Below are 15,004 nucleotides of genomic sequence, written 5' to 3' on the forward strand. Positions count from 1 at the left end.
ATTCTGCTTAGCATCAAATTGCGTAATCTCTGTCGTTGTGTTGATAATTGATTCATTATGGTGAAAGGAGAGGAAGAATTGATCATCCATTACTCAGATTTCATGAACCTGAAGTCGTGCTAAAACTAGAGGCGAAAGAGCTCCGCTAGAGATTGAAAGGACACTGAAAAAAAGCCAGGTTTCACCGACTTTCCCATTACATTTTTAAATCTTGCTCGCTAAAAGTACACTCTCCCATTACTTGAATACAACCTCCAAGGCATTGGCTGGGATTGTAAGTGCACTATAATCAAATACACCTGATGGAGGGAAAAGGTGGATCATGAGCTTCCACACTCAGAACGAAAGACAGTGTGCAGTAAATGGCAGGAATAGATGCACAGTTGAAATCGGAAGTTTACGTACACTTAGGTTTGAGTCATTAAAACTCGTTATTCAACCACTCCACACATTTCTTGTTAACAAACTATAGTTTTGGAAAGTCGTTTAGGACATCTACTTTGTGCATCACACAAGTAATTTTTCCAACAATTATTTACAGACAGATTATTTCACTTATAATTCAATGTATCACAATTCCAGTGGGTCAGAAGTTTACATACACTAAGTTGACTGTGCCTTTAAACAGCTTGGAAAATTACAGAAAATTATGTCATGGCTTTAGAAGCTTCTGATAGGCTAATTGACATCATTTGAGTCAATTGGAGGTGTACCTGTGGATGTATTTGAAGGCCTACCTTCGAACTCAGTGTCTCTTTGCTTGACATCATGGGAAAATCAAAAGAAATCAGCCAAGACCTCAGAAAAAAATTGTAGACCTCCACAAGTCTGGTTCATCCTTGGGAGCAATTTCCAAACACCTGAAGGTACCACGTTCGGCTGTACAAACAATAGTATGCAAGTATAAACACCATGGGACCACGCAGCCGTCATACCGCTCAGAAAGGAGACGCGTTCTGTCTCCTAGAGATGAACGTACTTTGGTGCGAAAAGTGCAAATCAATCCCAGAACAACAGCAAAGGACCTTGTGAAGATGCTGGAGGAAACAGGTACAAATGTATCTATATCCACAGTAAAATGAGTCCTATATCGACATCACCTGAAAGGCCGCTCAGCAAGGAAGAAGCCACTGCTCTAAAACCGCCATAAAAAAGCCAGACTATGGTTTGCAACTGCACATGGGGACAAAGATCGTACTTCTTGGAAAAATGTCCTCTGGTCTGATGAAACAAAAATAGAACTGTTTGGCCATAATGACCATCGTTATGTTTGGAGGAAAAAGGGGGAGGCTTGCAAGCCGAAGAACACCATCCCAACCATGAAGAACGGGGTGGCAGCATCATGTTGTGGGGGTGCTTTGCTGCAGGAGGGACTGGTGCACTTCACAAAATAGATGGCATCATGAGGAGGCAAAATAATGTGGATATATTGAAGCAACATCTCAAGACATCAGTCAGGAAGTTAAAGCTTGGTCGCAAATGGATCTTCCAAATGGACAATGACCCCAAGCATACATCTAAAGTTGTGGCAAAATGGACACAATGGACAAAAAATTTACAAAATGGACAACAAATTCAAGGTATTGGAGAGGTCATCACAAAGCCCTGACCTCAATCCTATAGAAAATTTGTGGGCAGAACTGAAAAGGCGTATGCGAGCAAGGAGGCCTACAAGCCTGACTGAGTTACAGCAGTGCTGTCAGGGGGAATGGGCCAGAATTCACCCAACTTATTGTGGGAAGCTTGTGGAAGGCTACCCGAAATGTTTGACCCAAGTTAAACAATTTAAAGGAAATGCTAACAAATACTAATTGAGCGTATGTAGACTTCTGACCCACTGGGAATGTGATGGAAGAAATAAAAGGTTAAATAAATAATTCTCTCTACTGTTATTCTGACATTTCACAGTCTTAAAATAAAGTGGTGATCCTAACTGACCTAAGACAGGGAATTTTTAGTAGGATTAAATGTCAGGAATTGTGAAAAACTGAGTTTAAATGTATTTGGCTAAGGTGTATGTAAACTTCCAACTTCAACTGTAACTTGCTTTCAGGGGAGGATGAAAAAGAGATAAAATAGGAGGAGGAGGTGGGGGGGATGAGGTGTGTTTTAGCTAGCTGTGATTATACGAGTAATTCACACACCAGAGAACAGCAAGAGAACAGCAAGATAACTGAGTGTGAGTGAGTGTGTGGCTGGTTGGAAATGAGCTGCAAATTGAGCAGAAGAGCATTCTGAATGCTGGAGCAAATCTAGCAGTGTTAAACTCTTCCATGGGTTTTCCCATTTGAGACATGGATTGTGTATGTTTGACATTCAGAGGGTGAATGGGCAAGACAAAATATTTAAATGCCTTTGAACAGGGTTTGGTAGTAGGTGCCAGGTGCACTGGTTTGTGTCAGGAACTGCAACGTTGCTGTGTTTTTCACACTCAACAGTTTCCCGTGTGTATCAAGAATGGTCCACCACCCACAGGACATCCAGCCAACTTGACACAACTGTGGGAAGCATTGGAGTCCCTGTGGAACACTTTTGACACCTTGTAGAGTCCATGCCGCGACGAATTGAGGCTGTTCTGAGGGAAAAAGGGGGTGCAACTGAATATTAGGAAGGTGCTCCTAATGTTTAGTATAGTCAGTGTACAAGGTTTAACGTATTTGCATGTATTCAAGGTCTTTGTCGAAGGAGGTCGTAAGCAGATTCCCACTCAACGTGTTTAAGCATTTCACATCACATTCTATGTTGCTTTTTTAAGACTAAAGCGTTATCAAAATATATATGTTGATAAAGGGACGGCGGGAGAATCAGATATAAGGAAAGATGGATTGAGAGAGCAAGAGAGAGGGAGAGAGAGAGAGCAAGTGAAAGACAACGAAGAGAGCAGAGTGCAAATTGTGCAGATCAAGTCCACATGCCAGCCACCCCACTGCCTCACCATCATCTGACATCGATCATCATCAATTCATCTAACTCCAGTGGGTTGCCAGAAGCACCAGTCTCCACCATGAGCGGGCACACTGTTAATCTACCTAATTGTTTGTATACTGTTATTTTTTATCTTTATCTGTAGGCCTACACTGCAATTCAACTTTTAGCTGTGAATGTGTAGCCTACAAGATGAAATGAACCAATGAAAAAAAACACCTCTATATATTTACAGGTAACTGCCAAAATAAAGGAAACAGCAGATGCATCCACATAGGTGTGATTCCTGAGTTAATTAAACAATCATGCTTAGGGTCATTATTTTGGCTACCATGGCTGAAGAAGAAGAAGAGATCTCAGTGACTTTGAAAGAGGGTTTAAAGGGTGTGTGTGTCTGTGTGTGTGTGTCAGTTACCAGATCTCAACAAAATTCAACACTTATGGGAGATTCTGGAGCGGCGCCTGAGACAGTTTTTTCCACCACCATCAACAAACCACCAAATGGAATTTTGTTGAAGAATTATGTGGCACATCCCTCTATCAGAGTTCCAGACACTTGTAGAATCTATACCAAGGCGCATTGAAGCTGTTCTGGCGGCTCGTGGTGGCCTAGCCTCGTCGAGAATCAGGCTTCCCTAAAATAGGAAGCCTGGAGAAGTTCATGGCAAGAAAATAGCTAAATAGGGGTGGCAACCCGGTGTAAATCTGTGACGTCTTGCAACACGTCAAACCAATCAAATGCCTTGCTTGAGCGGAGCTCCAATGGTGCTCACTAGATTTGTGTCGTAGGTGCAACGGTGTGTGAGGATGGCCGGGAAATCGCAGATTAAAACCCCATCAAAATATCTTGATTTATGTCAATTTTGTGTATAGAGCACACTTCTGGCAAAACAGAATTTGTTTTTTTCCTCCATGTTTTCTTCCATTTTCTGCAAAGTTGCAAAATAGCATACGAAACAACTGCAAAATGTGTCCTTCTCAGTCTGAAAACTGTGACGAACAAACACATAGCACCAACGGGCATGTGGGGAGGGTTCTTGAAATGTAGCATCCAATCAAAAATGTTATCGCTTGGAGCCAGCGGATCAATAAACTGTTTTTGCAATACAAAATTACCCTCAAGGGTGGCGTGACAACAGTTTGATTTTGTAGGTATGGCAACGCGAGACTAGTGGTGGCCCACTGCCCTATGAAGACACGTTATGTAATGCGCTATGTAGCATCCATAATGTAGATTCATTCCCAATCACTACCGTAAATCCATAGACTATAGGTCAATCCTCTCCACTGTAATTCCCTTCATGGCTTTAGCCAAGCAGTGATTATAAAGTCGTACGGAATTCCATCGAAATACCTGCCTGCCTGTCGCTGGAAAACTGTGCCTCTATCCTCTGCACATAATGAATGAGGACAGCAAAGGGAATGAGAATTCAGTGTCCCTGATGCTCTATGTGGGATGGGAAGACATGAGAGGGATTTTAGGGCACTGATCCTGATGGATCTCCCTATCTGGGAGATGAGGTTAGGATGTTCTTCATCCTGATTAATATAGCTAACTAGGATTGGAAATGAAAGGAAATGAAAAGAGAGAGGAGATAAGGGGGAACTGAGAGGAGAGGAGAAGAGAGAGAAGAGGAGGCAAGGAAATAGAAATACAGGTAGTGGAAGATGGAGAAGGGAAGAAAAGACAAAAGTGGAGATGAGAGAGGAAAAGAGGGTTGTGGGTGGAATGGTGTCTATTTGTCCTTGGGTGGAGTGTTATCATCTTAATTCAATTTGATTATATTAGTCAAACAACTGTTTTCTGCTTGTGTGGCATTTAGGACATAAAAGCATGACACACACAGGTCAAGCAAATAATAAATGAAGAAACAGTCAATACACATTACATGCAAAATTGGTCCAGCTAGGACATGTAACCATCTTTGTTATCATATCACATTATGCATTTTAGAGACGAGAGAAAAGAGGGTTGCGATTGGAATGGGGTTTTATCGTCTTCAAGGCTGCCTGCCATGAGGATGGCTAGTGTATTTTACAGAGGAAAAGTCAATACCGCAGGCAGGCCACTGACACTGCAGTCTGTTTCAACTGGCCATGAGTAAGAGAAAGTAGTTCATTACTACACAAACTAGTTACCTTGAGAACACACTGTTCAAAATGGGACCTGTGGTTATACACCGACTATGCTAAGTAGACACTGAATGTACAAAACATTGAGATGCTCTTTCCATGACAGACTGACCAGGTGAATCCAGGTGAAAGCTACGATCCTTTATTGATGTCACTTGTTAAATCCACCTTAATCAGTGTAGATGAAGGGGAGGAAATGGGTTTAAGAATGACAATTGAGACATGGATTGTGTATGTGTGCCATTCAGAGGGTGAATGGGCAAGACAAAATATTTAAGTGACTTTGAACAGGGTATGGTATTTGGTGCCAGGCCCACCAGTTTGCATCAAGAACTGCAAAGCTGCTGGGTTTTTCACGCTCAACAGTTTCCCGTGTGTATCAAGAATGGTCCATCACCCAAAGGACATCCAGCCAACTTGACACAACTGTGGGAAGCATTGGAGTCAACATGGGCCAGCATCCCTGTTGAACACTTTCGACACCTTGCAGAGTCCATGCCCCGACGAATTGAGGCTGTTCTGAGGGCAAAAGTGGGGGATGCAAATCAGCATTAGGAATTTGTACACTTTGTGTATAAGTCACGCTCTCAAACATTCATATCACTGCACAGGACCGTTAACATATCATGGTATGTAAATTATTTGCTGTATATAGATAAACCACGATTGTGTTTCTATCAATTTCATTTTCCCAAGTAATCCCCAAAGCATTAGGCTCTTTGGACCAGATTTACTTAGAGTTTGCACCAGATGTAATGTTTTTTTTTGCCAAAAAGGTTAAAATATGAGCCTGTCTTCATTGACACATCATACTGTATTCCTTCTCATAACCTTTATTTTACTTTATTAAATTATTTTACTTTATTAAATTCTTAATTCCAATTTAGAAAAAAATATGCATACATTTTGCATCTAAAATAAAATATATACAATAAAATATAAATATGTTATTCTACACAGCATGACAAACTGTCTCTCCGTTTTTCTTGATGCATGGACTGGAAATATCTAGTTGATGTGATTCTGGAGGTACTTGATGTGATTAATATAAATCTATATGCATGAAACCGTGTGTAATGGGATTTCTCACCTTCTCTGCAGAGCAATTAGCCTTGAAATACTGCAGTAAATATTCTCAACACCAACATTGCTCTGCTGCAAAAAGTTTTAACTCTGATTCCGGAAACGAAGAGAAGGTTGACATCTTCCCTTTAGAATAAACAGTGGGATTTGATATTGTGTGTTTATGTGTGTGTGTGTGTGTGTGTGTGTGTGTGTGTGTGTGTGTGTGTGTGTGTGTGTGTGTGTGTGTGTGTGTGTGTGTGTGTGTGTGTGTGTGTGTGTGTGTCTAAAATGCATAATGTGATATGATAACAAAGGTGTCTGAGCTGGACATACAGTGCCTTCGGAAAGTATTCAGACCACTTGACTTTTTCCACATTTTGTTACTTATTCTAAAATGGATTAAAAAAATAAAACATCTCAGCAAGTTCATCAAAATTGTTGCAAGTTTATTGCAAATAGAAAACAGCAATACCTTATTTACATAAGTATTCAGACCCTTTGCTATGAGACTCAAAATTTAGCTCAGGTGCATCCTGTTTCCATTAATCATCCTTGAGATGTTTCTACAATTTGATTGGAGTCCATCTGTGGTAAATTCTATTGATTGGACATGATTTGGAAAGGCACACACCTGTCTATATAAGGTCCCACAGTTGACAGTGCATGTCAGAGCAAAAACCAAGCCATGAGGTCGAAGGAACTGTTCGTAGAGCTCCAAGACAGGATTGTATTGAGGCACAGACCTGGGGAAGGGTACCAAAACATTTCTGCAACATTGAAGGTCCCCAAGAACACAGTGGCCCCCATCATTCTTAAATTGAAGAAGTTTGGAACCACCAAGACTCTTCCTAGAGCTGGCTGCCCAGCCAAACCGAGCAATCGGAGGAGAAGGGCATTGGTCTGATGAAACCAAGATTGAACTCTTTGGCTTGAATGCCAAGCATCACATCTGGAAGAAACCTGGCACCATGCCTATGGTGAAGCATAGTGGTGGCAGCATAATGCTTTGGGGATGTTTTTCAACAGCAGGGACTGGAAGAGTAGTCAGGAGATCCTTGATGAAAATCTGCTCCAGAGCGCTCAGGACCTCAGACTGGGGCGAAGGTTCACCTTCCAACAGGACAATGACCCTAATCACATAACCAAGACAATGCAGGAGTGGCTTTGGGACAAGTCTCTGAATGTCCTTGATTGGCCCAGGCAGAGCCCGGACTTGAACCCGATCTAACATCTCTGGAGAGACCTGAAAATAGCTGTGCCGCAACGCTCCCTATCCAACCTGACAGACCTTGAGAGGATCTGCAGAGGAATGGGAGAAACTCCCCAAATACAGGTGTGCCAAGCTTGTAGCGTTATATCTAAGAAGACTGAAGGCTGTAATCGCTGCCAAAGTTGCTTCAACAAAGTACTGAGAAAAGGGTCTGAATACTTATGTAAATGTGATCTTTTTTTAGTTTTTTTTATACATGTGCAAAAACAAAAAATAAAAAAATGTTTTTGCTTTGTCATTATGGCGTATTGTGTGTAGATTGATAAGGTAAAAACATTTTTTTTAATACATTTTAGAATAAGGCTGTAACGTAACAAAAAAGTGGAAAAAGTCAAGGGATCTGAATACTTTCCGAATGCTTTGAATACTCATTTGCATGTAATGTATATTGACTGTTTCTTGAATTATTATTTGCATGACCTGTGTGTGTGTCATTCCTTCATGCCTTAAATGTTACAAAAGCTGAAAATACAGTTGAATGAAACAGAATAAAACAGAATAGAATATACTGTTACTCACTGATGTGTACAGATGGCCCTCCCCGTTCATGGAGATGTATAACCCTGTCTTCACAGACTGAATCGCAACAACTCGGAGACCCACAGGAATCAAGTTGAACAAAGCTGGAAGACAGAAAGATGGAAAGAGCGGCAGAGGGGGACAGAGTCAGAGACAAGCGGAGACAGACAGACAGACAGACAGACAGACAGACAGACAGACAGACAGACAGACAGACAGACAGACAGACAGACAGACAGACAGACAGACAGACAGACAGACAGACAGACAGACAGACAGACAGACAGACCAATTCCCCATTCAAACCACTGGAGAAAACCCTTCACAACATTTTCCGCCAAGATAGAACTGCCAAAGGGGGCGGTGTTGCAATCTACTGCAGAGATAGCCTGCAGAGACCTTTCCAGAAACAAGTCTCTCACCGTTACCACTTGCTATAGACCACCCTCTGTCCCCAGCTGTGCCCTGGACACCATATGTGAATTGATTGCCCCCCATCTATCTTCAGAGCTCGTGCAATTAGGTGACCTATACTGGGACATGCTTAACACCCCGGCCATCCTACAATCTAAGCTTGATGCCCTCAATCTCACACAAATTATCAATGAACCTACCAGGTCCAACCCCAAATCCGTAAACACGGGCACCCTCATAGATATCATCAACCAACTCGCCCTCCAAATACACCTCTGCTGTTTTCAACCAAGATCTCAGCGATCACTGCCTCATTGCCTGCATCCGTAATGGGTCAGCGGTCAAACGACCACCCATCATCACTGTCAAACGCTCCCTAAAACACTTCAGCGAGCAGGCCTTTCTAATCAACCTGGCCGGGGTATCCTGGAATGATTTTGACCTCATCCCGTCAGTAGAGGATGCCTGGTTATTCTTTAAAAGTGCCTTCCTCACCATCTTAAATAAGCATGCTCCATTCAAAAAATGTAAAACCAGGAACAGATACAGCCCTTGGTTCACTTCAGACCTGTCTGCCCTTGACCAGCACAAAAACATTCTGTGGCGTACTGCATTAGCATCGAGTAGCCCCCGTGATATGCAACTTTTCAGGGAAGTTAGGAACCTATATACACATGCAGTTAGGAAAGCTAAGGATAGCTTTTTCAAACAGAAAGTTGCATCCTGAAGCACAAACTCAAAAAAGTTCCGGGACACTGTAAAGTCCATGAGGAATAAGAGCACCTCCTTCCAGCTGCCCACTGCACTGAGGCTAGGAAACACTGACACCACCGATAAATCCACTATAATTGAGAATTTCAATAAGCATTTCTCTACGGCTGGCCATGCTTTCCACCTGGCTACCCGTACCCCGGTCAACTGCCCGGCACCCCCCACAGCAACTCACCCAAGCCTCAACCATTTTTCTTTCACCCAAATCCAGATAGCTGATGATCTGAAAGAGCTGCAAAATCTGGAACCCTACAAATCAGCCGGGCTAGACAATCTGGACCCTCTCTTTCTAAAACTATCTGCCGAAATTGTTGAAACCACTATTACTAGCCTGTTCAACCTCTCTTTCGTACCGTCTGAGATTCCCAAAGATTGGAAAGCTGCTGCGATCATCCCCCTCTTCAAAGGGGGAGACACTCTAGACCCAAACTGCTACAGACCTATATAAATCCTACCCTGCCTTTCTAAGGTCTTCGAAAGCCAAGTTAACAAACAGATCACCAACCATTTTCGAATCCCACCCTACCTTCTCCACTATAAAATCTGGTTTCAGAGCTGGTCATGTGTGCACCTCAGCCACGCTCAAGGTCCTAAACGATATCATAACTGACATCGATAAGAGACATTACTGTGCAGCCGTATTCATCGACCTGGCCAAGGCCAGGTTTCTCAAATGACTGCTCGCCTGGTTCACCAACTACTTCTCTGATAGAGTTCAGTGTGTCAAATCGGAGAGCCTGTTGTCCGGACCTCTGGCAGTCTCTATGGGGGTGCCACAGGGTTCAATACTCGGGCCAACTCTCTTCTCTGTATACATCAATGATGTCGCTTTTGCTGCTGGTGATTCTCTGATCCACCTCAACGCAGACGACACCATTCTGTATACTTCTGGCCCTTCTTTGGACACTGTGTTAACAACCCTCCAGACGAGCTTCAATGCCATTCAACTCTCCTTCCGTGGTCTCCATCTGCTCCTAAACACAAGTAAACTAAATGCATGCTCTTCAACCGGTCGCTGTTCGCACCTGCCCGCCCTTCCAGCATCACTACTCTGGACGGTTCTGATTTAGAATATGTGGACAACTACAAATACCTAGGTGTCTGGTTAGACTGTAAACTCTCCTTCCAGACTCACATTAAGCATCTCCAATCCAAAATGAAATCTAGAATCGGCTTCCTATTTCGCAACAAAGCATCCTTCACTCATGCTGCCAAACATACCCTCGTAAAACTGACTATTCTACCGATCCTCGACTTCGGCGATGTCATTTACAAAATAGCCTCCAACATTCTACCCAACATATTGGATGCAGTCTATCACAGTGCCATCTGTTTTGTCACCAAAGCCCCATATACTACCCACTACTGCGACCTGTACGCGCTCATTGGCTGGCCCTCGCTTCATACTCGTCGCCAAACTCACTGGCTCCAGGTCTTCTACAAGTCTCTGCTAGGTAAAGTCCCGCCTTATCTCAGCTCACTGGTCACCATAGCAGCACCCACCTGTAGCACGCACTCCAGCAGGTATATCTCACTAGTCACCCCCAAAGCCAATTCTTCCTTTGGCCGCCTTTCCTTTCAGTTCTCTGCTACCAATGACTGGAACGAACTGCAAAAATCACTGAAGCTGAAGACTCATATCTCCCTCACTAGCTTTAAGCACCAGCTGTCAGAGCAGCTCACAGATCACTGCACCTGCACATAGCCCATCTGCAAATAGCCCATCCAACTACCTCATCCCCATACTGTATTTATTTATTTATCTTGCTCCTTTGCACCCCAGTATCTCTACTTGCACATTCATCTTCTGCATATCAATCACTCCAGTGTCTAATTGGTATATTGTAATTACTTCGCCACCATGGCCTATTTATTGCCTTACCTCCCTTATCTTACCTCATTTGCACACACTGTATATAGATTTTCTTTAACTGTATTATTGACTGTATGTTTTGTTTATTCCATGTGTAACTCTGTGTTGTTGTATGTGTCAAACTGCTTTGCTTTATTCTTGGCCAGGTCGCAGTTGTAAATGAGAACTTGTTCCTGGTTAAATAAAGGTGAAATAAAAATAAAAATAAACAATGATCTCAAATAGTCTTTTCAATACAGAATTAAATTAAACACAGACTACCCCTTGCTGATCAGGAGACTCTTGGATATGTTGTGGTGGACTGTCGTTACAATTGCTTTACAGAAACCTGGTAAAATTAAGTTTGTAGTGTGGCTAGCCACTGGATGGCTCTGAATGCACTGTCAGCATGCAGTCAATGCTACTAACTATTTTTGGAGCTACTAGTGGTCTCAAATCGTATCCTGATGTCGACAGCAGATGAACGTTATATTAATAATTTCGCTAACTTAGCTAATTAACATACATTTAGCTAATTAACATAACTTAGCTAATTAACATACAAAACATGTTAGCTATATTACCTTGCTAGCTAGTTAGCATTAGCAAAATGTTCAATAGAGGTCAATTAAAGCTAGTAGTGCTGAGTGATTAGTGCTTTTTGAGATGGGTTCAGTTTCAGTTCGATAAAAAAAAATGTTTTTACACTAAATGCATTATGAAATAATTCCCTCAGCCATCACCTGCCTTTTTCCTGACACTGACAGTGGGTTGAACGCTGTAACAACACAGAATAAAACTATTCATAAGAGCACCATGATGGTGGTGAATTCCCATTACTGCTTATCACTTATTAACCATCATTTAAGCACATTAATTACCTTACTTTAATAATAGATTTCAGCTGTGTATATAACTTATATTTTTTATGACTTCATTATTTTCATTCCTTAAAAGTCATCATCTCATCTCTGCTCAGGCAGTAGCAACCAGCCATCCAGACAACCATCTCACGTTATCGCTGTGCTCCCCATTGAATGAGTCATCCTAATTAACTAGGCTAGTAGTAGCTAGCTGGCTGCCACAATCATTTTACTAGTTCTTCAAAGTAGACTGCTTATTACCAACTACTTCAACTATTAATCAGGTAGAGCTGCCTCACTGTCTCTTTCCCTCTCGTTGTTGTGTTGTGTCATTCCTCTCTCATGCGGTCTCATATGGTCTGTGTGTGTATCCGCCTCTGTCCATGGCCGGAAAGAACAGGCGCAATGGATTCTATCTAGAGAAAAGAAGTGTTGAGCTCACAAAAAAATAAATACATGGAATTCAAGTAACTCAACCCCCCAAAAATAAAGAAATGTCGGTTAATCGCTCAGCACTAAGAGCTAGCTAACCTGCTAGCAAACAATGTAACAAAAGTATAATTGTGTTACATTGATGGACCTGGGAAGTAGCACTGGAAAAACTGGAGCCACCATAGGAGCGTGGCTGATTTAATGTCCTTTTTGGCCGTAGAACATACTTTGGCCCTGTTAGGTAATGGCCATTGTTTTGTTTGTACCGATTGAGAAATAACAGGGTTAGTCTTGGCGGCGACACTAAGCATTCGCATCCCAAATGGCACCTTATTCCCAACATAGTACACTAGTTTTGTGTAGAGCCCTATAGGTTGTACAAATGTATAGGGAATAGGGTGCCATTTGGGATACAACCAGTGTGTGTATGGCTGATTTGGATGCACAGTAATAAGCTCTCCTGACCATTTGAGGTAATTGGTATTGGTGTGGATGTACAGTAGGTAGAGAAGAATGAGGGATGTGAGACGTACAGTGCCTTCGGAAAGTATTCAGACCAAGACTTTTTCCACATTATGTTATGTTACAGTCTTATTCTGAAATGCATTCAATTGTTTTTTCCCCCTCATCAATCTGCACACAATACCCCTTAATGACAAAGCAAAAACAGGTTTTTAGAAATTTTAAAAACTGAAATATCACATTTATAGTATTCAGACACTTTACTCAGTACTGGGAAGAGTCTTGGTGGTTCCAAACGTCTTCCATTTAAGAATGATGGAGGCCACTGTGTTCTTGGGGACCTTCAATGCTGCAGAAATGTTTTGGTACCCTTCCTCAGATCTGTGCCTGTCTCTGAGCTCTAATGACAATTCCTTCGACCTCATGGTTTGGTTTTTGCTCTGACATGCAGTGTCAACTGTGGGACCTTATATAGGCAGGTGTGTGCCTTTCCAAATCATGTCCAAACAATTGAATTTACCACAGGTAGACTCCAATAAAATTGTTGAAACATCTCAAGGATGATCAATGAAAATAGGATGCACCTGAACTCAATTTCGAGTCTCATAGCAAAGGGTCTGAATACTTACGTAAATAAGGTATTTCTGTTGTTTTGTATACATTTGCAAACCCTTCTAAAAACCTGTTTTCACTTTGTCATTATGGGGTATTGTGTGTAGATTGCTGAGGATTTTTTTTATATAATCTATTTTCGAGTAAAGCTGTAACATAACAAAATGTGAAAAAAGTCAAGGGGTCTGAATACTTTCCGAAGGCACTGTATGTATGGACACTGGGTTTTTAGAGGCATTGAGCCAATATGGGATAGGGATTTTGGCTGATACTGTGTTGTGCAAATGTTGTTACTGTGTTAACAACATGTCACTACATCGCTGAAAGTTCTATGTGGTCCGACTGAACGTTCTACTCAATGCATTATCAATTGGTGCTGATGAAGTGAATGACAAAGTTGTTTCCCACAAATGATTTGCCTATTTTAGCAATGTCATCGTATTTCTAAGACAATGTAGTGTAATTTAGACAACATCGTCATTAACACCTGTTTAGAAAAGTTGGTCCTCAGTCCTTAGTGGATGTTCATAACAATGGCATGACCGTGAAACCCATGAATTGTTTATATTGTTTCTTAATGACATAAAATATGGATGGATTCTTTGGTCCAACTGACTATTGATCTTACAATCATTACTTAGTAACATAACATATTCACGTATTTAATTACATTTCATAGCATATTATTTATGATATCTATCATGTGTGCATGAGTGTATGTGTAGGTGCCCCTTGTATATCCATAAACAAGGTTCTATTGGTCTATGGAAGTGACACGTGTCATCTCTGCTCCTAGTGACAGACACAGAGACAAAGCAGTGTCAAGCTAGAGTTAGCGCCACATACTGAAATCAAATTAACCAGCTAGCCTGGAGCACTAAGAAAGCTGTGCCAGCGAAGAGCTAAGAATACTACTCTCTTCTCTCTAGCTAGCCCACTGTTTCTTGGACCACTTTCCCTCTCAGAGAGAAGAACCCATCTGCTTTCTGTGATTGTCATTTGAGATATGTGCCGGTACAAAAAAGCAATATAATACAGGTGAGGTTGGGAGACTAAATCAATGTGTTGACAAGCTCAACATTTTGATTTTCTAGATTGTCATCATGGACAGATACAATTATAGATTTATCAACCTCAACCACATGTAAACAGTTTACCATTATTTATCGTAAATCATACATCATATATAAAAAAATATCTTCATTTGCTGATTATGAGACACCACAGTAGCTATGACCCAATATCTAGACTTGCATACTACTTAGAATGCAGTATTGGCCATGCATACTAAACAGTTTCACACTAATGTATGCAAAGTGACAACTTGTTGATCCTGTAGCGCAGTGGTTCACAAACTTTTTCGGTTGCTGTACCACCAACTGAATTTAGCTCTGCCCGGAGTACCCTGAAGTACCCATGTGTATTTTACCAGTAGGCCTATGGTCTCATGAGTCTTCTCAAGTACCCCCTGTGGATAGGCCAAGTACACCCAGGTCCTAGTACCCCTGGCTGGGATCCACTGCTGTAGCAGGATAGATGAAGAGATTGTATACTCACAGGAGTTACTGCTGTCATCCTTGGTCCCATCGAGAGAACCATCTGGGTTCATTTGCAAGTAGTATCCCTGCCTGCAATATAACCTGGTCACTATACCCTTGAGCTGGGGATCTGAAACAGAGAGAGAGA

The 15,004-nt window shown here is 41.8% G+C and overlaps 1 protein-coding gene across 1 annotated transcript in view; it reads right to left on the reverse strand.

The window, feature by feature from the left end:
- The window catches only part of fgf14 (fibroblast growth factor 14), a 99,658-nt gene that overhangs the window by 57,726 nt on the left and 26,928 nt on the right, over positions 1-15,004 (reverse strand). Inside the window, exons 2-3 of the mRNA XM_014163796.3 lie at positions 14,876-14,986; positions 7,913-8,016 (exon numbers count right to left, since the gene is read on the reverse strand). Coding sequence (XP_014019271.1) covers positions 7,913-8,016; positions 14,876-14,986 — 215 coding nt within the window. The remainder of the gene's footprint in view (positions 1-7,912; positions 8,017-14,875; positions 14,987-15,004) is intronic.

Source organism: Salmo salar, chromosome 21 (assembly GCF_965601325.2).
Source record: "Salmo salar chromosome 21, fSalSal1, whole genome shotgun sequence".
In the NCBI taxonomy this organism is placed as follows: Eukaryota; Metazoa; Chordata; class Actinopteri; order Salmoniformes; family Salmonidae; genus Salmo; species Salmo salar.